Consider the following 24,831-nt stretch of genomic DNA (forward strand, 5'->3'; position numbering starts at 1 on the left):
ACTTAAATGTCTGTTGCTGAATGAAAGAGGCCAGTCTGACAGAGCTAATTATTGTATGATTCCACCTACACAACATTCTTTTTTTTTTTTTTTTTTTTTTTTTTTTTTTTTTTTTTTGAGACGGAGTCTTTCTCTGTCCCCTAGGCTGGAGTGCAGTGGCGTGATCTCGGCTCACTGCAACCTCCACCTCCTGGGTTCACGCCATTCTCCTGCGTCAGCCTCCCGAGTAGCTGGGACAACATTCTTGAACGGGTAAAATTAAGGAAAGAGTAAAAAGATCAGTGGTTGCCAAGGATTCAGAGGGAGACAAAGAAGGATGAACAGATGGAGCACAGGGAATATTAGTGCTGTGAAACTATTCTGTATGATACTGTAATGGTTAATACATGTTGTTATACATTTGTCAAAACCTGTAGACTCTACAATACGAAGAGTGAACCCTAATGTAAACCATGAACTTTTGTTCATAATATTATATCAACATTGGGTCTTCAATTGTAACAATGTACCACATAAATGCAAGATGTTAATAATAGAAAAACCTGTCTGCTGGGGCAGTAAGGGGATATATAGGATCTCTCTGTACTTTCTGTTCAATTTTTCTGCAAACCTAAAACTACTCTAAAAAATAAATATTAATTTATTTAACAACAACAAAAAAAAGTTCCAGGTTCTAAGTAGCTCCGTTAGCTTCGTTGGTGAGAAGGAAGGGCCCCTTTGAAGAGACAACCTTTATATCTGACCTGAAGGACAAGAAGATGTTTCCCATGTGACGTGCAGATAGGAGGATTTCTAGTAAAAAGGAGAGCTGGAAAAGAGACTCTGCAGTGAAAAGCTGCATGTGCCTGAGGAACACTGTGAGGAGCAGAGAGATTTCCCAGGGGAAGGCAGAAGAAGGAGGCAGGCAGGGACCTGATCAAACAGGACTTTTAAAACAGAGTATAGTTTGGATTTTATTCTGAGTGTGATATGAAATCATTAGATAGCTAAATAGGGATGTACTAGGATATAATATATTAAAATAAATATCACTATAGCCTTGGATATAAAGAATAAATTGTGTATGGGGGCAACACTGGAGGCAGGAAGACTGGTTAGGAAGATATTAGAATGGCCCAAGCAGGAGACAATACTGGTTTGGACTAAGGTGGAGGCAGGGGATATAGAGGTGTGGGGTGTATTTAAGATATGTTGATAAAGGTAATAGAAGAGAGGACTTCTCACTGTGTCAATCATCTATGACACAGCTATGAATCTGGAAATACATGGAAATATCAACTTGGTTACAGGCTGAAGTCCATGCCCTTTGCCATTCAAATCCTCTTCCATGGAATGAGGACTCATCAGATAAATATTGTTTTAAATAAATGGACCCTGTGAAATTGCACATGATATTTGCTTTTCATAATGTTTGCTGTAATAGAATTTTACTCATATCTAAAGCTCATTTAGCATAGACATATTTCCAATTTTCTTTCACTTTTCACTGAAAATTTTTAATTACTGGAGTTGGAAAGAAAGTATCTCTTTTAGTAGAGAGAAAAGTTAAGACAACTGAGCAACTTGATATCTTTAGCAACTATGTAAATAAATATACACATCTTTCTTTTATTTATATTTGGTGAGCCACATCTAAAATATATGCTAGCAAAAATGGGGAGTTGTGAAATATGATGACACCACACTGATAGTTATCAGTCAAAATCTGGCAAGGAAAAGAAGGGAGTTGCTTTCATTTTCTGTTTGTTTTTAGAATTATTCTTAAAACTAGATAAATGTGACAAATGTGCCAATTTTTTGCCTCAATATTTTAAGACGAATGGCAAAAATTAGAAAGAAAAGGACAACCTAACGTTTAAGATATGGCAAATGAACAAATTCTGTATTATCCATTTCTAAAGGAAAAATGCTTCGAAATTTAAAAAATTTTAAGAAATTCAGCAAAATTACAGTAGTCTTTGAAACATTACTATAAAAAGTAGATTATTTTGTTTCCTCTGGGAAAAACTCAAATAGACACAAGATAATGGTCTAATGACAAGAATGTCAGGATGGCTAACAAGTACTTTGAATAAGATATAAAACAGAATAGTGTGTTTGAATTTTATATTTTGATTACTCTTATCCATCCTTTCATTTTATAAAAATATGGCTGATTCATAAAAATAATTAAGCAGTATTAGGAAGTATATTTACTCAATGAAGAAGACATAGTACCCTTGGGCTGTTATTTACAGAAATGATATCATTCATCTTTCTAATACATTCTAAGTTGCTTATGCCTTGGTCCTCAATGCTGTTTGCTACCTACATTTATTAATCCAGAGTAAAATAGTAGCTATCAACTGAGCCACACTATCTTCTTTAAAAATTCCACTTTATTCATTTTTTGGTCAATATTTCACCTATTTTTGAAGTTTTACTATTTGCAAATACATTGTTTTCTTTGTATAAAATATATCTAATGTACATGAGTAATATTACTTGTTCTCAGCTTCAGGAAACACTTTACAGCTGTTAAGTTGAATAAACACTATGTTGCTAAACACGCCATTGATGTGGTGTTAAATGCATCAATAGAAAGGAGAAGATGGATCTGTTGCATCTACTGCCACTGCTCTATAAATTTATTTTTATTTCAAAAGTTCTTACCAACAATTTATTTAAAATAAACAATTCCTAAAAGATTTACATTGCACTATCCCAGTTTCAGTAATTTTTATTTTGAAGGTTTGCAAGGAATTGGCGTTTTTACCTTATATACTCAGAAGCTTTGCAAACACTTTAAAATACTATATAAAACCTTTAAAATGAGAAGTACATCTATGTATTTTTAAATAAAATATTAAGGATATTAAGCCATTGTAATGATGTAAACAAAAAGTCAAGCTTTTATTGGGTAGTTACAAAAGTTATAATTAGATTCTTTTTTGTTCCTTTTTTGCTTAAGAATTTTATGAGTTGCCTGAATAGGAAAAATTAAATTAACAGTTTTTTTTTTTTCTTTTAACCTGTTTCTGCTTTTGTGTCAATGTCAACCGGGATGCGAATGGCGCATTGTGGGAGACAGGGGAGGACAATACTGGGGAGAATACTCAGAGCATTGGCGGTAACCTTTCAATTCCAGCGCTAAAGCAACAGACTGAGAGAAGGTGAACCTTTACCTTCTCCCAGGCACAGACAAGGCGAGGTGAGGCAGAGATGGATTGCAGAACCCCATTAAGCAACCGCGGGGTGGAGGAGAGTGCAGGGTGTCTCCAAACCCTTGGGAGGGCTATCTTCTCCTTTCAGAGCACATTTCTACACAGGTTTTTTTATTCTCAGTGCGGCTCGCTCTCTGGTGGCTTAAATTACGGTAAACGAAATAACGTCCGTTAAAAACCACTTCTGAGGGGGGTGACTGTTGGGGTTTTGAAAGCACAGAGGTCTTATACAGACCAAAAATATGTGCCTCGTTAAAGATACGGAAAGGCTTGTAAGTGAATCTTCATAACTCTGGGTACGTGCATGTATATGCACATATACGTATACATGTCTGGTTTCTATACCTTATGTAAGTTTTCTGCCCAAAACTTTCCTCGTCCGTGCGTTCCCTACCATGGCGCATCTAATCTGTCTGCCCTATTTGTGGCTGCACAGCTCATTCTTGCAGCCGGCTGGGGAGCTGTTGCTTCTGCCAACGCCGCCGTCAGCCAGAGCGCTGAAGAAAAGCTGAAGGCCACCAGGCAACGAAAGAGTAAAGAAAACGCTCTCCTCCTGCCCATCTCCTCCACCACGGCCTCCCCAGTCCTCCCAGGTGACTCCCAAACACAGTAGAAAGTTGGCTCAGAGATAGGGCAGACGAACCGGGGGGCTGGGCGGCTGAGGCCGGGAGGCGGGAGAGGCGGGTCCCGCAGCCCCGAGAGCCCCCCGCGGCCGCCGCGGCAGCTGTCATCCCCTGGCCTCGCCCCACAGCACACCTGAGCCTCCTGGGCAGCCCCGAGCCCGCAGCTCCCAGCAGCGGCGCTAACTGCCCTCCTCAAGCACAGGTCGCCGCGTCCCCAACTCCCTGTCCTCACCCCGGCCCGCCCGTCGCCTCCTCCGCCCTCTCCCGACTGCAGCGGGGGCAGCGCTTTGGCGCTCCCAAAGACTCCCCGCCACTCTCCCCACAAAGGCAGCGGCGGCGGCGGCGGCTGCTGCTGGATCCCGGCACTGCAGCCCGCAGCCCAGGACGCCCCCGGCCGGACGATGGGTACCCGCGCCTGAGCATCCCCCGGGCAGGCGCCAGGCGCGAAGGCAGGGGGCGGGAGGAAAGGGGCGGGGGAATTCCTGATTCCCTGGCGGACCCTGGAAGTTGTCCTTAAATAAATATATCGCTGGCCCGCGGTTGAGCAGCCACCTCGTCAGAGCAGCATGTGGACTGGCTCGCCGGGTCCCCTCCGTGCTCTGTGCTGTCGCCGCCGCCGCCTCTGTCAGAGCAGCAGCTGTCGGCAGCAGGAGCCCCGCACGGGGCGCGGAGCAGGGACGCGCTGTCGCCGCCTCCCTCTGCGTCCTGCTGGCCGCTTCTTCTCGGGAGGTGGCAGTCGCTGTTGCGGCTGAGAAACCCGCCCGCTTTCCACGGCTGGTCGCCTAGTGAGGAGTTGAGACTCTGCGCCTCCGCCCGGACCCACATGGCTTGTTACTTGGTCATCAGTTCGAGACATCTCAGCAATGGGCACTACCGGGGCATTAAAGGAGTCTTCAGGGGACCCCTCTGCAAGAACGGATCTCCCTCTCCGGTAATGTGCGCGCGCACACACATACATACACAAACGTTCCAACTCAACACAAACAAAAAGATATTGAGAGATAGTATCCTGATACAATGAGTAGGTGGTGGACATCTAAAACGTAAACCTTATCCATAGGTATGGAGATATATCGTGTCCGTTTATACAATTTATTGACAGACTGTGACACAGAGAGGGGTGTGTATTTACATGTGTATTTTCAATCCAGTCAGTAGGATCTATAGTGCTACGGATGTAAATACTTACTGAATGCAGTTATCTGCAGGGCTCTGAAGGTAGCTCCTCTGTGCTATGTCAACTTATGAATCTGCTGATTTGGGCAGTGTAGAAAGTTTGAGTGGCACGTTATAATGTGCTTTTGTGAAGTCATCAGTTGAGATTAGTTTAATAATGCTACTGTTACTTTATGAGAAAAACTCAAGGATTTTCCCTCAAATCATTGGCAAAAGGAAAGGTATAGGTAGTGAAAACTTGATTATATCTAATGCTCAACTATGCACATTCTTTAAGGGGAAGTAAAATAATTCTTTGTGGAAGTCTGAGTTGGATAATTTATTGTATAATATACAAATATATTAACATGCAATTAGCGTGATTACTTTTTAACTTAGTAAACTATTCAATTTAGTTACTATTCAATTTATTCACATTCTTTTTATAAAATAATTTCATCCAGATTATATGAGTTAAATATATTATTAATTCATTTCTTGGTACATACTATTATGTTTTAAGGCTTCAAATGTGTTTCAAGAAAATGTGTGTGAATGTGTATGTGTGTGTAATTTTTATATATAAAATAAATATATATATATATATTAGTTTTGGACTACTAGTGACCAAGTATCCAAACTTAAAGACCAATTTTTGAGGTTTCACATAAAAAACAGTATTTAAGTCTGTATGATATCAAGAGGGAAAACTGAAATTGCCCAATTTTAATTTTTTTATGTTTGATATTTTCCATCATGGTTTAATGCTTCATTAGCATGAATTATTCAAAATTGCAACATATTATAAAAGCCTTTGATTATTAATAAATGCTATATGAAATTTACATGAGAAATCTAGGATCAGAAAGTACAGGTGCCCAGAGATATCACTAGGATTCCTCATGACAAACTATTCCTTCACATGCTTTTATGTACTATAAAAAGTGGGTTGTTGCAACTGCTTCCCCCAACAACTGTATACAGTACTGAGTCAGAACTGTTAGATGGAAAATACTGTTTGTATAAGTATTTAACAATTAAACTCACAGGGTTAGCAGGCACTTGCAGAGTTCTAGCGGAATAAAGCCCACATTCAGTCTCTCTAAGTAGCAGGTCTGACTCTTTCCCATTTCTAAAGATTCTCAGAATTGGAGTTCCTGCAGTCTCAGCAAACCACTTTAATGTTTAACAACTCAACAGTGCCAGGAGAATCTTTCTTATAGCAAACTTAAATCCTTTAAATTCTCCTTTAAGTCCATTTCATCTAGAAAACATACAATGTTCTGCCTTTCTCATAGGTATTATTTTTCAATGCTTTGGTAATCTCCATGCCTGTCTCCCTTGCCCTCCTTTTGGTTATGGAAAACTAAATTGGGTAGTGCATTGTACTGTTTGTGCCTTAAGACTTCTCAGTATAAAGGGAGAATTGATTCATAATCTTACACAGTTTAGTTCTATTCAAGTTGGTTAGACTATGGTGTTCATCTTCCCAAATCTGTAGGGCTTGCAGAAAAATTTCTGTTACATGGTCAAAAAGTGTCCTTTCTCTCCCACTTTGTTCAGTCATCTCCCAAGAGCCTGACTGACACTATAGAGACTGGATGTGTGAATGTGAATGGGAGAAGACAGCCCATTGACCACATGGCTGTGCTGGTTGACCAGAGTTCACCAGGTACTCCCCACCCTCAGGGCACTATTTTTATTCACTGCTGGGCTGGTTTTTACTAACGTACAAATTAATTTACTTTGTTATCTAGAATCTACACTTTGACTCACTGGAAGTTTCTCTCCAATATTTATTTACACATTTGGATGTACTTAAATTACATATGCATCATTTAAAAATATCTAAATTAAATGATATATGTACTTTCTCAACACTATTTGATTTACTTGGTCTTCTTTTACATTTTACTGTGGAATTTGCATGGCTTTTTCAATATTTGAATGGTTTCTCATGTGAGCTGGGCACTGTGTGAAAATCTGTGTTTATTCATTCTCTATCATTGGCAGGTGGTTGAGATGAGTCTTCCAACGAGTTGAGGTCCTCTTCCCATTACATAACACTTAGCCTTTCTCCCTAAGTTGAAATGGATCACTACCTTCTGGACCTTAGACCCTTACACACTTGAAAACTTTCCTAATCTAGATAAATGTGTGTTTGCCTTCCTTATTAATTAATTGCAAAATATGAAACTGTAAACTGGGGTTATAGATCTTTTTTTAGTTCAGCAATACACATTCCCCAGTTATTTTCAGGTTGACATAACTTTATTGATTTTTTTCCTTTAGTATAAACGTTAAACTCAGAGATCCATAAAATATATTCATTTATTTAAAAAAAATAGCTACTCTGATTTTTTTTTCAAATTTAGTGCCAGGAATGACCTGAAATTGACCTCTACATCAATGACTTTAATTATTTCCACTCACTGAAACTCAGTTTATTTAGTATAGAGATATTCTTAGTTGACTTAACTAACTTTCACTAAGATTTTCAATACTTCAACTTTGGTCTTTGCCCTTTTTATCCAAGTGTCTCTCCTATTACTTTTGCTCCACATTTTTCTGTTTTATTAGAACTGTTTACATGTAGGACAGGGTCTTAATATTCAATAAAACAATTATTGGTTAAGACTACTTTCTACCTCTGCTACAGAAAGGAGAAAGCTACAATCCCTTTTTGACATAATAAGGATTTCTTCTTTTGTAGTTCTGATATTACGGATATCTGATATCTGGATATTATGGATAAAGCATTTCACTTTCCTATAGACATAATTCTTCAATTATATAGGTAAAGTAGTTGTGTACATTTATGTTCAAATCACATGTCTGTAAAATCCGAACATGCAATATTAAGCTAAAAGTAAAAAAGAATGATTATATTTATTTCAAAGGATTTCATTTGGAAAACATGTTGAATCATTATACGGAATTGTTGTAATAAATTCTTAATGAGTTATTTGAGAAATAAAGTATTTTACCCCAAACAATTTTTGCAGATCAGTAAACTGAAAATCCCAGAGTGAAATTCAGCTTCTATCTTCAAAGTGAAAACATGGTAATGTCTTTTATCTATTGCATCTCTCTTCTTTTTAGAGTCTGTGTGAAAAAATAGCATACTGCTTTTTAAACCTAATTAAAATGTGAATAATTGAGTGGAGATAGTTTATACTACTTTAAATCCAGGGATATATTAAAGAAAGTAAAAGAAAAGAAAAATGAGAGAGGATTTTATGGTGCTTAATGCTAAAAGTCTCTATTTTTAGAAATTGTGCATTTTCTAAATTCTACCACAATTTATACTTATCCCTGACTCTATCTAAACTCTAAAATAATATGACTACATGATGACTTTAAAAATCATTATGAGATACACATATATACATTATAGATAGAAAAATAGATAGATAGATACACATTGCTATCTGTGCTCAAGCCAAAGAAGTTTTTTATATATTATATTATACAGTCTTCTACCATCAAATATATTAATGGTAAAACTTTGTTTGAATAATTAGGAGCACTTAGGGGACCAAGCAAGCCAGTCCACATGGGCTGCTCTGAAAAGGTGGCTGCTCAATTTAATAATTAAATTTAATAACTTAATCAATAATTAAGCTATTCATTGAGAACATAGTCTATAGATGAATTCAGTGTTCATGAACTTCTAAGTTCTATCACCACGTTTGAATTCAATAAAACAAATACCTTCTATGTAACAAGAAAAATATATTTGACTTGATTTTTAGTTATGTAATCTAAAATAGCATCTCAAGTTTATATTCGAATGTAGTGTGGTTAATAGTGAGACTATCATTCGGGATACCTATTGGTTACATGTTAATAATAATGGTAGATATATATTTTATCCGTGGTACATATTTAGTTTATTATTACTCTTTTGAAGTTTAGATAAGGTTATATTTCTTAAGAAGTGCTTATTCCTGGGAGCACCATAGTTAGACATTCTGGAATATCTTTTTCTGGGAATGCCTATTGTCTTAATGCATTGGGTATAAAGGAAATTTTGGGGATTGTCACCAAAGTAAAAAATCAGGGCCACTGGATGTTTTATGTTATCTCATCTTAAGTTATATAGCTGATTAAATTGGCTAATAGGAGGATGTGGAATATAAATAAACAAGCATTTTAAATGGACCAAAATCTTCTACAAAATTCCCTTGATAAATTACAAATGTATATCTATAAATGAAAGAAGTTCTAGAAGAGATGAACTACCTTGAAGGTGCATCCATCCAGAGAACTTCTTAAATGAGGAAATGAGTGCAGTTAAACCCTTGTCCTTTTTCTGATGCCTGTAATATCCGATTGTGTATGTTTTCATTATGCCTAATAAATACACATTAAAGACATTCAAAATTGCTCTTAAAGTGATGCACTTTTCAAGTGCCAAATATAATTATGAAGACATGCCCTCCTGTAGAGAAGTCACCTGCATCCTTTTCTTGAATTCATGAATACATAATACTGCCTTTCATGTTGGAACTTTCAGATGTTTTCAGTAAAGATGACTTAGTTACAATTCTTATAATACATGTTCTTTTTTATGTCAAGTATCATATAAAGCAACCTCCTTTCTTCTCATTGCCTTTACAACCATTTCTTCTTTCCCCTAACTGATTTCAAAAACTTTGTAGTTAGCACCTATGCTAGTTGGTACTTTCCAGAACCTAAACAAATTTCTGTTTATTTGACTTCAGAAAGTTTCCATAGTAAGAAGACTTAAATAGGTATTTGAGTGCTATAATTCTGGCTTTTATTAGATTATACTACATTTATTTCATAATTACAATTAGAGGGCTCATCTACCTTGATTAGTTTCTTTTAGATATATGACTAAAATGAACTATTTCAGGTTTCTGCTCCATAATTTGGAACTAAAATAAAAATGAAACATTTTGGTATCATGGGTAGGCTAAATGTGCATGGCATTTAACATAGAACTTAAACTATTTGTGACTTAAAAGAAAACATAATGTTAGTTGTAACTGTGAAATTTTTGCTGTATAACGTGTATGCACTAAAATACATATTTTTATGTGTTAAGTAATAACAGAGCTTGAAATGCCAGTTGGTTTTAGGCTGTGTTGGAAGCAGAGAGCAAGAAGAATAATATATATTTCAAATAACTATCAAGTGCCTCTCAGTGTGAAGTTGATTTTTTCAAAATACACATTGTCATAATTCTTTGGTATATATGAACATATTTTGTATAAAATAATTTGAATAAAATTGAAATAAAAATGCTACTTTGCTTGAAAATGCCTTTGGGTTGTAACAAATGTAGTTTTTCATGAAAATTCAAGTAACCCTTATAAAATGACAGCTGAAAAAGCCTTTTGTAGATTGATTTTACAAATCAGGTTTACTTTAGATCTGGAGAGAGAAATTAAATATTTGATATGTTTTCAAGAAAAAGTGTAGTTATAGTGATAATAGCGATATACCCATTCCCAACTTACATAGTCTCTCTTGTTTTGGAAGTACTTACTAAACTTGGAAGGAAATTCTGGAAAAATAAATTACTTTCTACCTTAAACAGCATTTTCAGTTGTAGCTAAGACACTCTAAACTTATTGAAGATAAAAAATACAAAAGAGTATTATGGTGTTTAAATTGGAGAAGGACTTGTAATCCCAGCACTTTGGGAGGCTGAGGTGTGAGGATCCCTTGAAGCTAGAGATTGAAGCCAGGTATTCTAGACCAGGTTGGGCAACAAAGCAAGACCCCATTTCTATTAAAAAAAAAAATTAGCTGGGCTCGGTGGCTCATGCCTATAGTCGTAGCCACTCGGAAGGCTGAGGAAGGAGGATAGCTTGAGCCCAGGAGCTGGAGGCTGCAGTGAACCATAATAAGGCCACTTCACTGCAGCCCCCAGGCAACGAAGGGAAGCCTTGTCTCAAAAATAAAAAAATAAAACAGAAAAGGGGGTTTTGATTTGCTTTTTAAAATTATTCGCTAATGATATTAATTTTCCTGAGATGCCACTCAGATAACATGTATTCAACTAATATATTATTTCATTCAAATTTGGTATCTAAATTCTAAACATATACTTCTGAAGAACTGATAATATATTTTTCTCTTCACAGAAAAGGATAACCATATAGTTGAATCATTTTCTTTTCTTCTTTGGCTGGGAGGAAGAGACAAATCTGTGGCTTAGCAAAGGGATAGGAATTGATGTTGGCCTTAAAGGCAACATGATATACCCATCTCTGCTCATCTCCTGTTCTTGGTCCAGCTCTTATTCTATTTCCAATGACTCTCGTTATTTTTACATTTATATTTTGCTGTTTTAATGTATAAAGTTTCTTTCAGATGACTTAGATCTGTTGTGAAAACAAGTTGGGTTGTAAATCAATAATAAAATATTGAATATCCAAATTAAGGATGCTACTCAGGATTTTGTACTGGACAGCAATGAGAATGATTCATAGAGATTATTCAGTTTGTTCATTTCTAGCAAGTATAATTAGGACTGCCAGTTTTCTTTTTTTCTTTGACAATTGACAATTTCCTTTTGGCAAATTTTATTTCACTTTTGTGTGGGTGTAAGAGGCAGAATATAGCTTATTTTGAAATGGATATTGCCAGTTTTTTCTTTTCTTAAACAATCTTCTTCCTCTCTATTCTTCTTGCCATCAATCCTTATTCATTTCATTCACATAATTATCAAGTTTTTCAATATCTTTTTTTGGTTCACACATAAATGTTGGCATATACTTCTAACTCCAGAGATACTAGCCCTCGCAAATGGTAAGAACTACTCTATTCTGTATGCTCTTTCACCCAACCTTACAAGTTTCTCCCATTCACCATCCACACATAACTTTCATCTTCAGTTCAGAATTTACAGCTTTCCCCATATCTCCATTCAGAACCCACCTACCAGTGTTCTTCCCCTGCCCTTCTTCCCACAGCTATTACTCAGCACTTCACTTGTCCTGTGTACTTCTCAGCACCAGGCAAATACAGTCAGCTTCCCCTCTTTCCACTCACATATGTCCCTTCCAGTTCTTTATTTTGCTGTGAATAATTATATTCTCTAACGTCTTCCTTGGCAAGCAAAGGCTATATGCATTTTCTTTTTGTGAATGAAATAAATGCCATATTCTAAACAAAAATGGCCATGGGGCCTCTTTTTTTAAATGACAGGGAGGATAGAGGCATGCCTCAAATTAGACTTGTCCTATTCATTTGCTTCATCTGATATGAAACGAAGAGGCATGGAGGTGGCCATATTAGTTGCATTCACATTACCTAAAAACGTTCAAAATCCTTGAATAATATTTTAAGTGTAGGTGCATGATCCAGCCTGCACCTACATTTTTAGCTTTCACTGTGTATTCTTCCACATGATTCTACTATTGTCCACTTATACTGAAGAGTTCTTGACTATGACATGTTCGCAGACCTTTCTGCCATTGCAGTTGCTGTTCCCTCTGCCCAAAAAATTTTTTTACCCTTCATTTGTTGGGCCATATCTTGTATATTGTTACAGACTTAACTAAGGAGTTCAGTCCTGTGTTTCCTTTCACAGGTCAAGTGCATCTCTTATAGCCTGCCATTACATCCATCAATTGCGATCACATCCATTGAAATCTTTGGGGTAAGTCTGCTGTCATCCTTACGTCTGCAAAGCTTCTGCTTTATTTTACTCAATAAATATCTGTAGAATGAATGAACGGATGTGTGAATACAAATGAATGATGAACAATATATTATTAGATTCTTCATCATTCAGGACATTCCCACTGATATATTTGACAATAGTGTAGCTGGTATGAGGAGTATTGGAAATTTCCATCTGGTCATTGACTTTAATGTTTATCTTATGATTTAAAAACCACTTAAACTTAATGAATTGCTGTGAATACCTCTTATGCAATTTTGCTGCAAGAAGCCTCCAGAAAATTGGGGCTAACTCTACAGTTTAGCTATATATTTATATTGAAATTAGTGAAATTTAAGGAAATCTTAAGTCTATATCTAGGCATTAAGAACATTAACTCACAAATATTGGGCCAGGTGCAGTGGCTCACACCTTTAATCCTAGCACTTTGGGAGGCCCAGGTGGGCAGGTTGCCTGGGCTCAGGAGTTTGAGATCAACCTGGGCAAGATGGTGAAACCCATCTCTACTAAAAATACAAAAAAGTTAGCTGTGCATGGTGGCACTAGCCTGTAATTCCAGCTACTCAGGAGGCTGAGGCCAGAGAATCACTTGAAACTGGGAGGCAGAAGTTGCAGTGAGCCGAGATAGCACCACTGCACTCCAGCCTGGGCGACAGAGTGAGACTGTCTCAGAAAACAAACAAACAAAACTTACAAATATTGATTTTTATGTGTTCAGTTTCTATGATGTATTATATCTAAATGTATTTCTCTCTTTGGGTATTACTTTTGGCCACTGATAGAGGGACAATATTACATGAGGATCAAAAATGTAGGCCTTGGAATTAAACCGCCTATTGTCAAATTCTAGTTTTGCCATTGACTAGTAATTTTATAACTTCTCTTAAGTTCAGTTTTAACTTCTTCACAGTGGGAAAAAATGGTTCCTAATATGGTGTTTTGAGCCTAGTGCTTGACATTCATTGAGTGTTCAGTAAACATTAACAATGATTATTACTCGGATTGTGTGTGTTGATATGTGTGCATGCATATATACACCTGATGTTGTAGTGGGGGAAAACTTCCAACAAGTTTTATCAAACTCCAATTGGGATAATTTTCCTTGTCTTAGTTAATTTAATGATTTCAATAGAAAATAAATAGATTTCAATGGAAATTTAATTAGTATAAATATGTTCCCTTTTGTCCTGGTGGTAGGTCCACAAAGAAGATTTTTCCATAGAGTATTTTTTCCCCAGTTAGAATTTTTTAGAATGTAGACTATTCTACTGATGGATTAAGTGGTCACTGTTTTCATGGCAATGTTTATCACTTTAAGATCTACCAAGATCATTTGGTCAATTGCTTTAAGTATAATTTAGTGTCTCCTATCAATCCAAATTGCAGAGTGCTTTATTCTTTGTAGCATTTCAGAACATCTTTTGCGAAGGCCACAAGAAACTGAAGACTGGTATATGTAAGTTGATGTAATTCGTACATGAGTTAGTTAGGCCATATTTTTTCATTGGTGGCATATTTAACAGCTTCTGATAAATGAATTACAAGTTAGGAACTTGATCATTTCTTTCCTATTTAGGAGTTTATAGGAGGTACATAAGAAGAAGGAAAAATAGTGTTTTTTAATCTTTTTCTTTTTTTTTGAAAGAGAGACAATAATTCCCTGACCAATGACCACTGCAGCCTTTGAGATAGCAACATCCTGGAAAAGCCACAAATTCCTGTTGCATAATTGTTAAGAATCTCCAATTGCCTGAATTTATCAGTCACATACTTTTCAGCAAGGTTTTGTTAGCAATTGTCCCTTCTCGGACCAGTTAGGATGGGACCACAGTATGTAAGAGAAGCTTGGTCTTCTTCTAAACAATAAATTTTATTTAAAATATTTAGTCATCTAGGGTGGACATACAGAAAGAAAGTAATACTCTTAGGAGTGAAGAGAATCTGTTTATTTATGTGGTCAGTTTCTTAATCCAAATAAACTTTTTATCAGTTGTTAATAGATAGTTAAATTCTTTGGCTTATTTATAGAATATAAACATTGGAAAGACCCTTAGCAATCTAGATTCATTTACCAATCTATATTTTAAATATATCACTATGGTAGGCAGATTAATGATATCCCCAAAGATGTTTATATTTGAATCCCCCAAACCTACAAATCCAATATCTTACATGACAAAAGGGACTTTCCAGTTATGATTGAATTAAAGAGGATGAGATGATTATCCTGGATCACACAGTGGGGTCCAAGGTAATCACAAGGGTCATAAGAGGGAGGTATGAATGTCAGAGAGAAAGCTTTAAGGTTGCTCCGCTTCCAGGTCTGAAGTTAGAGGAAGAAGCCACAAGCCAGGGAATGTAAGTGACTTCTTGAATCTGGAAAGGGCAAGTAAATGGATTCTCCCATAGGGGCTCAAGAAAAATCACAGTCTTACTAACATGTTGATTTGTGCCCAGTGGAGCTTCTGACCTAGAGGACTATAAGATAATAAATTGATATTGCATTAAGCCAGTAAGCCTGTTAATTCAACCTCACTCAACCTTAACATGGATGAATATTTCCAATGGTGTGGGAGCTCTCTGCTTATCAAGGTGATTTCTTCTCCTGTGAGATGAATGAATTAATGCCAGTCTCCTGTCTCTGCCCAAATGTCCCTTCCTCTTCTTTCTTTTACTCACTGGACTTCAGTGTGCCTTTTTGAAGCAAGAGTGTAGGGAAACAAGAAGAGCTCTCTGTTCAACATAATATCCCTTTAAATATTCAGAGACAGCTGGTAAATTTCATTGTTAAGACATAAAAAGGACTGAAACATTTGTGAGAACAAAGAACATCCTATGCAATGTATATCATTTGCATTATTTCCTTATAAATTGAAATTTATGCAATTCAAAATGCTTTACTACACATTTTATGTAGTACAGGTTTGAAATATAATATACTGATGGTTCTTATATTCTTGATAAGGTGGTAAACTCAGTACAACACTATCATATATTAAGAAAAATACTGTTCACATTTTTAAATATTGCCTACTTTACCCAGATGTTTCCCTGTCATACCATCTACATCCTGTATCCAGAGGGTAAACAGAAAAATCAAATCATTTTAAAGGGATATTTTAAGGCTTTCTGTTTTGGTTTTTTACTCTTCTGGTTACAGATTTGTGAATTCCTAGGGAAAAAAGCATTAGTTTTAAATAAAATGTGATGTATGAATTGAAGTAATAGCTGTAATTGCATAAAATAAAAAAATTCTATTCTAGACATAGTGGCATATAAATGGAAAGTTATTTTTAACTTTTGTATTAAAGAATAAAATAATATATAAATTTTCACTAATCATATGTGTACAGCTTTTTGATGCCACAAATGTAAACAGAGAACAGTACAGGCCCTGGAAGCTTTATTTTAAAAATTAATATTAAAAGGAATTTTAGTAAAGAACACACATTTTCAGCTGAACTGACAGCAAACTATTGAAATAAAGCCCTCATTTCTGGGTGCGGATAGGTAACTGGACAATGTCTCTGTTGCTTCACTTTTCTGTTTCACTTTGACTGGCCAAAGCAAACTTACTAACCATTTGAAACAATTAAGTAAGAGAATACTGATTAGGCACAAATGAATGGATTTATGCAAATAAAACATATATATTATATGAAGAGTGACATCTGTGAAGGATTTCATTATCTTTTCCTTAATATTACATGTCAATTTTCAAAGATCTGATCATCATGTAGATTCAGAACTGTTTTGCAAGTGGTTAGGAATGGCCCTCTGTTGAGTTTTCATTATTTGAGAGGAAATGTGAATTATGTATTTAATGGCAAGACAGCAATAGAAACCTGTAGCTTGGACTTCTCACAAAAATGAAATTTATGTGCAAATAATATGTAAACTTTATTACAAAGTTGTTATACTTCCACAAGCATGCATGAAGAAAAAATACAAATTTTTGTCACTATGGAAACAGGGTTATTGCCAAGAAGATTGTAGATAAAGCCCAAACAATGCTGATTTAAATGAATTTAAATAGATTTAAAGAATTGATCATGTATTTTAAACCACGTTTAATGTTCTTTCAATATTCATGTGCTACATACTATACGTTTAGGAAGTGTGTATAATATCCCTGGGAGAATCCTTGGTGACCACCACTGATGATTTGTTTTCCTGTCATCATTGAAAGAAGATTTGTGAAATTGTGTTACTAAAAAACAATAAATCTTCTTTATGTGTTTCTTCCAATAGTAGGTCACTTTACGGTGGATTTGTTGTTGTTTTTATATATCACACTCTGTTTAAATCTGTATGATCATCAGGATGCATTCCACCCCTGAAGTGATAGAGCAGACCAGTCTTCCACAGGGAATAGAGAAGGTGAGAAAGCACAGTTAAAGAGAAATGATAATTGGCCTAAAATATTCATAAGGAGTGGACTTGGATGGATTTATATAGTACATAAGCATCCCTAAGTCTGAAGGTCTTAGAAGTAGACCAAATACATAGTAACTGGAATACAACATGTATCTGATTGTATGACAAATTTGGGTACATGAAGTTCTAAATTCTTCATTAAGTCATGAATATTAAGCTAGCCCTAGGATTTAATTTCTGATCTTGATGAGTGCCATGTTTCATGAGGCAAGGAAAGAACAGCAAACTCAAAATTTCTTACTCCCCTGTTTGGAAACAACTCACTAATACTTGACCAGTGTATTTCAGGTGGTGGTTGTTTTATTTTTAAAGCTATGATATCCTTTGTTCAAAGGAAATTCTAGGAGCCAGGCAAAATAGACATAAGCAGAACTACTTTATTTAAAGATGGGAGGAAGGTCTTGAATGGTGAAAGCTTCTTCCTTTTCCTCTGTATCTGGGCAGGAAAGGTGCTTTTGGCATAAGCCCGGAATACTTTGATCTGAATAACACTTAGATGGACCATGAAGGGGAAGCAGCTGCTGTTTCTAAAACATGGTTAAAATTCATACCTCTTACCTGGAGTAATTAAATTAGCTATCTGATACACTGCCAATTAATTCCATCTCTAAGTGTTGATTATATATTAGTTTCATTCTGTTTGCAGTTTTTATGAAAAATGTTAAAGTGACTTTGGGAGCTCAGCCCTCAGGAACTCCTGAGTGGGTAAATTCAAGAAAGCACAAGAAATTTTCCCCTGAGCTAAGTGCTCAAGGAGGAGGGGAGGCCCACTTTAAAGAGTAAAGCAGGAATTAGCAGTATGTGTGTCAGAAACTTGGATATAGAACTATCATCTGGAAGAAGCCAAAGAGTTTAGAATTAAAAACAAAAATATTTCAACTGGGGAGTCAAAGTCATTCATTCATTCATTCTGTCAGTCAGTCAATCAATCATATATTCAACAAGTATTTTTTAAGAGTATATTGTCTGTCAGACACTTGCTGGCCATGTAGCAAAACTGAAAGATAAATCACATTGTGGGAAGAGAAGATACGTTTTCCATAAACCAAATAATCCTGGGAAGTAACACTACTTTGATAAATGACTGTATTAGGTCATTCTTGTATTGCTATAAAGAAATACCTGAGACTGGGTTATGTATAAAGAAAACAGATTTAATTGGCTCACTCTTCTGCAGGCTTTACAGGTAGCATGGTGCTGGCATCTGCTTGGCTTCTAGGGAGGTTTTAGGAAGCTTACAATCATGGTGGAAGGTAAAGTGGGAACCTGCACATCACATGGTCAGAGCAGGGGCAAGAAAGGAGGGTGAAGGAGATGCCACTCTCTTTTAAATGACCGGATCGCCTGAGAACTCATATTATGAAGACAGCACAAGGCCATGAGGGATCCACCCCCGTGATCTGAACACCTCTCACCAGGCCCCACTTCCAGTACTGGAAACTACAATTCAACATGAGATTTGGGTGGGAACAAATATCCAAACTGTATCAGTGACCAAACTCCTTTGGATAAAACAGAAAAAAAAAAAAGTGAGGTAAGGGGCAGCTGAAATGGATGGACTGAGATAGTTATCTCTGTTGTCATGGGTCAGTTGACTTATGCACAAAGCACTTAGGTTGGAGTTTAAATTTAATTTAGATCTATACAATTCTAAATTTTTATCTAGAGACTTTTCAGTTTTGCTCTTTTGTTTTTTAAGTTTTTTTTTTAAATTTTGAAACTTCAGCTACCTCCAAGTGACCAAGGGGATTACAGCAATTGAAGGGCTCCTGTTAATCCTCTTAGTTTGGTTGTGGGGTACAGCCTATGGGCCAGTACCAAAAGTGTGATCAGCTAGGGGCTGAGGGGATGTTCTAGATGTAAGACTGAGAGGAAAAAAAGCATTAGAGCACTAGATTGGACCTGGTCTAGTGTGAGGGCCAGAGTACCTCTTTTTCCTTGGGTATCTGTGTGTAAGAGAGGCACAGTTGGCCCCTGTCCATAGTGAAGGTTCTGTTTCTACTCCATGGAGAATTCTCTGTTCCTAGTGGTCGATGCCAGACATCTCAATTTAGATGCTGCTAAATGAAAATATACATTAGAGGTATCTATTCATCCTACTAAGTATTTATTCTTCAACGTGAATAAAGGATCTGGAAAGAATTCTCTTAACCTAATACCTCAGGTGTTGGGTCTCTGAAAGAAAAAGCGGGAGACCACTGAGAAAAATGAGAGCTGAAGATGAGTGTTATTGTAAGGTTCTGCTTTGATGGGGTAGGTTTAGTGCCCTCTAAATTGTGGAGACCACAAAAAGGAAGCTCCTAATAGAAAAATGAGGACTTAAAGGACACTGGATGGAAGAGCTCTGTGCTGCTCTGTGTGGCAGACCCTGTCACCAAGGTTCCCAGTGAAAAGCTCTCAGGGGGATTATGGCTATGCCTTGAGGCTGGATGGAATTCAGATAGTAAGTTTTCACAAACATTTTGGGGTCCTTACTACATACTGGGTACCGTTACAGGTACTGGTGTTAGTGAAGTCAACATAACAGACATGCTGTCTGTGTTAGTGGAGACTAAGGAAGATAGGCAACAAACAGATTTTTATTTCTTAATACCTTACACAAAAATGTATAAGAATTTAAAATTCTTGTGAAGATAAGTAACTAATGCTAAAGAGGGAAAAACAGGGTGACCCTACCTAGTCCTAGAATTGAGTAAGACTTCCCAGAGTAAATGATGCCTAATCTGAGACATGAAGAATGAGGAGGAGCTATCTTTTCATAGAGCTCTGAGTCAGGACCCAAGGAAGGGCTCTTTGGAGGTTGGCTCAGAGGCCGAGGGGCAACAAGAAAGCAAAGGCTGATAGGTGAGGAACAACCATGCAGGACCCTGTAGGCCCTGTAACAAGGAAATAAGAAAATCATCTCAAGTAGATAGATATACGGCCTTTAATCCAACTACAGAACTAAACGTGATCATTCCATTGTCCCAACAGAAGCTTTTCTACTTACTTCTTCTCAGTCATGCCAAATGAGATAGGTAACCATGACTTTTTTGTGGTTGTTGTTATTTGGAACAAAAATCAGAAATAATTTATAAACAAGAAAATAGGAGTTCCAAAGTTGGATCATCATTAATTTAGTTACATGTGCAGTAAAGTCAGAATCCATTCCTGTGTATAGCTCTATAAAGTTAATTTTCAGTTCTTCTCTCCTTGTAAGAGTCAACAGATGAGGCAACACTCTTCATTCCTGAAAAGCATGTATGGCCACTAAAATATGAATCCTTTCCAGTGTTGCTTGGTGACAAAGGGTCTCTTCCTATATTTATTTAAAATTTGAAAATAAAATTGTGATATGTGTAGGGCTTTGTGGTATAGTTTATGTATGTAAGTTGCCTTGATTCATGCATTTCTGCATGTTGTCCCTCCAATTTTAAGGTGGGAACATGGAAAATTTCCCTTCTTGTACTAAGTACAGAGAGGTGCTTAGGGGTATTGATTTTAGAGTTGGACTGAGCTGGTTTGACCTTCTATTCCAGCTCTGACAAGCTGTGTGACTGCTTCACCATTATGAGGCTCAGGTTGTTCAATTGTGGTGTTACTTGTCTTATAGGGCCTTTGCAGGCAGTAAATGAGCTTATTAATGTTCTTATTAAAGGGCTTAACACAGGGTCTTGCACAATAGTAAGTGTACAATGAAAGGAGCTGATGATTACTTTGATCACAGTTGGCTTGTTCTGTCAAAAACACGTTTTCATGACTCCTTAAAATATTCTCAGTAGTGATGGGGAACTTAAAATTTTTGTATCAAATTGTTGAAATTATTGCTCTTCTGGATGGCCCTATCAGATCACATTATACTGTAGTTGGTTTTTCTTGGGAAGAGAAGTTCAGGCATGAGGGCCAGTTAGCATTATGTTGAGCACAACTGTTGCAAATAGCAGCCCAGTGTTTTCACAACTCTCGTAATAAAAAAATGTTCAGTGTGTGCCCCACTTTCCTGGTACAGCTTTAATTCAAGATAATGATACATTTGTAGTGGCTTTTCTATTTCTCGTGGTGTTTGGTTTTTTTTTTGTCAGAGCAAATTGAGTTAAGTAGACCAGTTGTTTTCATGAACTTGCTGCCACGTGGAAGGATTTTTTTTCCCTCTTTTCTATAAGGCTAGATATTTAATCTAAAACTACTGTCTCTGTGCTGGTAGGCATCCATCCAACCTCATTACTGTTTAAATGTCTACTGTCTTTGGAAATTCTGATGAACCCCAATTAGTACCCATAAACCCCTACCCCCACCCTGTTCACTTCCTTATTTAAAATAAGGAAATATTAGTACAAAAACATTTGTATCAGTGTCTAGTCAGGATAACAGAAATCATTCTATGCTTTTCAAACAGAGGGAATCCAATACCAAGGAATTGTTTACTGATGTGTTAAAAAGCCTGAGAGAGAGAAAGGAGTTAGTTGCTATTACCCAGAATTAGTAACTGCAGGAAGTCACTATTGCCCCTAGAGCTGGAAGGGCAAAGGGCAAAGTGGAATAAGCAGTATTATGTGGAGCTTACAAGCATGTACCCTGGGAGTGCTGCAGCTGCTGCTGAAACCACCTGACCTTTGCTTTGCAGGCACCCATGAGCCCACAGTCCTGCTGGTGCTACTGGACTCACTGACAAGGTGAGCGGCTGGTGCCTACAACCACTGGCTGCTGCTGGTATTGCAGAGAGGCAACCACTGGCCTGGTGCTGCTTCTGCCACCACCAAAACTCATGAGCGCTAAGATGCTAAGGCAGTTGGACACAGAAGCAGAAAAAAATTAATCATGGCTTCTTTTCTTCTCCTAACTTCCACTCTCCCACCAGTCCTTTCCTTTGGAAGACCCAACCAGAAACGAGCTGGCAAGGGGATCTGGGATAGGTACTTTACTGGCTTCAAGCCAGCAGTTTACAGGCATGCAGTCCCAGAGTAAAGTAGAAAGAGTGAGAACAGAGCTGAATGCTATCAGACAAATACCCAGCACTGTATTTAGACCATTTAATATAAGATTGCAGAAACTGGCTGGGCGTGGTGGCTCACGCCTGTAATACCAGCACTTTGGGAGGCCAAGGTGGGTGGATCACTTAAGGTCAGGAATTCGAGATCAGCCTGGGCTGGCCAACATGGTGAAACCCCATCTCTACTAAAAATATAACAATTAGCTGGGTGTGGTGGCATGTGTCTGTTAATCCCAGCTACTCTGGAGGCTGAGGGACGAGAATAATTTGAGACCCAGAGGCAGAGGTTGCAGTGAGCCGAGATCACACCACTGCACTCCAGCATGGGTGACAGAGTGAGACGCTCCATCTAAAAAAAAAAAAAAAATTTCAGAAACTGAGAGGAAGTGGCATGAACTAATGAAGGAAATTATTTTCTGAATATATATGTATATATATCTGTTATACAGAAATCTAAAGAATGGGTACAAATATTTATGTTCAACTCACACCTCATGCATTAGTTTCCTACTGCTACTGTAATGAACTACCACAAATTTAGTGAAAAAAATAACATAAATTTATTATTTTGCCATTTTGTGGGTCAGTGTCACTAGGCTATAATCAAGTTATAGGTAAAGCTGCCCTGCGTTCTAGAGGTATTCTCTCAAAAGAGAATTCATTTTAATGTTTTTTTTTTTCCGGCTTCTAGATAGAAGTTCCCTATATTCTTAGGCTCATTGCAACCTATCTCCATTCTCAAGCAGGAAACTTCCTCTCATGCTGCTGTATTTATGATTCTCTGCATTGGGAAAAACTCTTTCCTTCAAGTAACTCATGATTAGATTGGGCCCACTTGGATAAGCCAGGATACTCTTCCCATTTCAAGGTCTTTAGTTTTAATCACATCTATAAAGTCCCTTTTGACATGCAAGACAGCACTCACAGGTCCTGATCATGGACATCTATGAAGATCATTATTCTGCTTACTATGTCTCAGAATTTTAGACTCATATACATCTGTAGTTATTCACTGGCTATCGTTTTCCTTAGAAATCTCAAACATGTAATCTTTAAAACAAAATTACTCTTCCAACAAATATTCTTCCCCCTTGGTTGGGGACATTGTCTTCATCTAGCAGCCTAGGCTTGAAGCTTGAGAATATTTTTCTGTAGTCCCTCATTAGATTGGGAAATTTGCTAATTTTCATTCGTAAATATATCTCCAATCTACCCCTGCCATGCACTTCTCTTACCACTCCTATATCCTGCCAAGGAATGCAGGCATTACCCTGAAAGTACTTCTTGATTAATGGTGCCTAGCATTGTACTAGCTGGTGGAGCAGCTGATGTGCATAAGGTATCCACGTTGTCTGCTCCAGTGGAATGTGCAGTCTAGCATGGAAAGTGCACATTAAACAAATAAATCTGTGGTAAATGTCCATTTCTGATCTTTCTGCTCATGGCTCCCCAGTTCCATTTTCAAAAACTGGGGTTTTAAAATTTCTGAATATTCTAGAGAGAGGACAATTTGTATTATTTAAAAGTAATCAAAGTAAGTACTTTTTGTGCATGTGTGTCACTTTTCCCTGATTCTGAGATATAAAGATGGCAAAAAAGACTACTAAATGACACGTCAAGTATGGCAATTTAATTTAAATAAAATCAAGCTAGAATGGCTTTAGGGCTCATTTCCATCAATTGTTTAAATGGGGTTAAGTTGAAGACTTTAGGCCCCCACACTAGACTTAATGAATCAGAATGTCCAGAGTAGGGCCTGGGCTATGCATTTTAAACAAGTATTCCATGAATTTTTGTGCCCATTAACATTATGAAATTATTGAACCAATGTTAACTCATGAATAATCCCTGGACTTATAACACTGAGGCCAGAGGATGAGGAAGGTTTTATGGCTGGCTCACTGTCTGTTCTCTCCTTTTTCCACTAGTAACTCCTGTGAATATTCTCTGTGAAGCTTCCATGGTGACTAAATATCTCCCTAGTGCCCAGTTCACAATCAGAGTAACATGCAGGAAGCACTCACTATATGCCAGACATACGGTGCTAAAGTCAGCCTTTCACGTGTCGTCATATTTAATCCTTAACACAACCTTAAGCTGGAGACACTGTTATCTTTCATATTGCAGATTAGATAAAACATCGAACTTTAACTTCACATTTAACTACATTGCATGGCAGAGTGCTGGGGCTTCATTCCAGGGCTTTCAAATTACAAAGCTCAAATGTGAAACTACTTCTCTGAGAATTGACTATTATTCCCTCTCTGTGCCACCATGAAAATTTTCACATTCTTTTATTACAGAATAATGGCATTTAAATTGTTGGTTCACATATCTGTTCTCCTTTCTTTCATCCCCCCCAGCAATAGGATCAGTGTCTTCTTTATCCAAGTAAATGATAGCCCTAAGGTACTGCAGGGTCTATGGGTTAGAAGATACTCAATAAACTGTCCAACTGGTCATTCATTCATTCAATCTCAGTTGATTGAGAGTGGGTCAAAATGTAAATATTAAGTAAAAGTAAAATTTGGATATACACATAATCAACAAAATTAAAAGATAAAACTTATATGAAAAGGTGTGCAACATCATTGATCATCAGAGAAATGCAAATCAAAACTGCAATGAGATGTTATCTCACTCCAGTTAAAATGGCTTATATCCAAAAGACAGGGAATACAAAATGCTGGTGAGGATGTGGAGAAAAGGGAACCCTTGTACACTGTAGGTGGGAATGTAAATTAGTACATTCACTAAAAACAGTTTGGAGGTTCCTCAAAA

The 24,831-nt window shown here is 37.1% G+C and overlaps 1 protein-coding gene across 1 annotated transcript in view; it reads left to right on the forward strand.

Moving 5' to 3' along the window:
• Nucleotides 1-4,084: 4,084 nt before the first annotated feature.
• Nucleotides 4,085-24,831, forward strand: part of ZNF804B (zinc finger protein 804B) — a 576,627-nt gene continuing 555,880 nt past the window's right edge. Inside the window, exon 1 of the mRNA XM_003252370.2 lies at nucleotides 4,085-4,757. Within this exon, the coding sequence (XP_003252418.1) occupies nucleotides 4,650-4,757 (108 nt within the window). The 5' untranslated portion in view covers nucleotides 4,085-4,649. The remainder of the gene's footprint in view (nucleotides 4,758-24,831) is intronic.

The sequence above is a fragment of the Nomascus leucogenys genome, chromosome 11 (genome assembly GCF_006542625.1).
Source record: "Nomascus leucogenys isolate Asia chromosome 11, Asia_NLE_v1, whole genome shotgun sequence".
NCBI classification, from domain to species: domain Eukaryota; kingdom Metazoa; phylum Chordata; class Mammalia; order Primates; family Hylobatidae; genus Nomascus; species Nomascus leucogenys.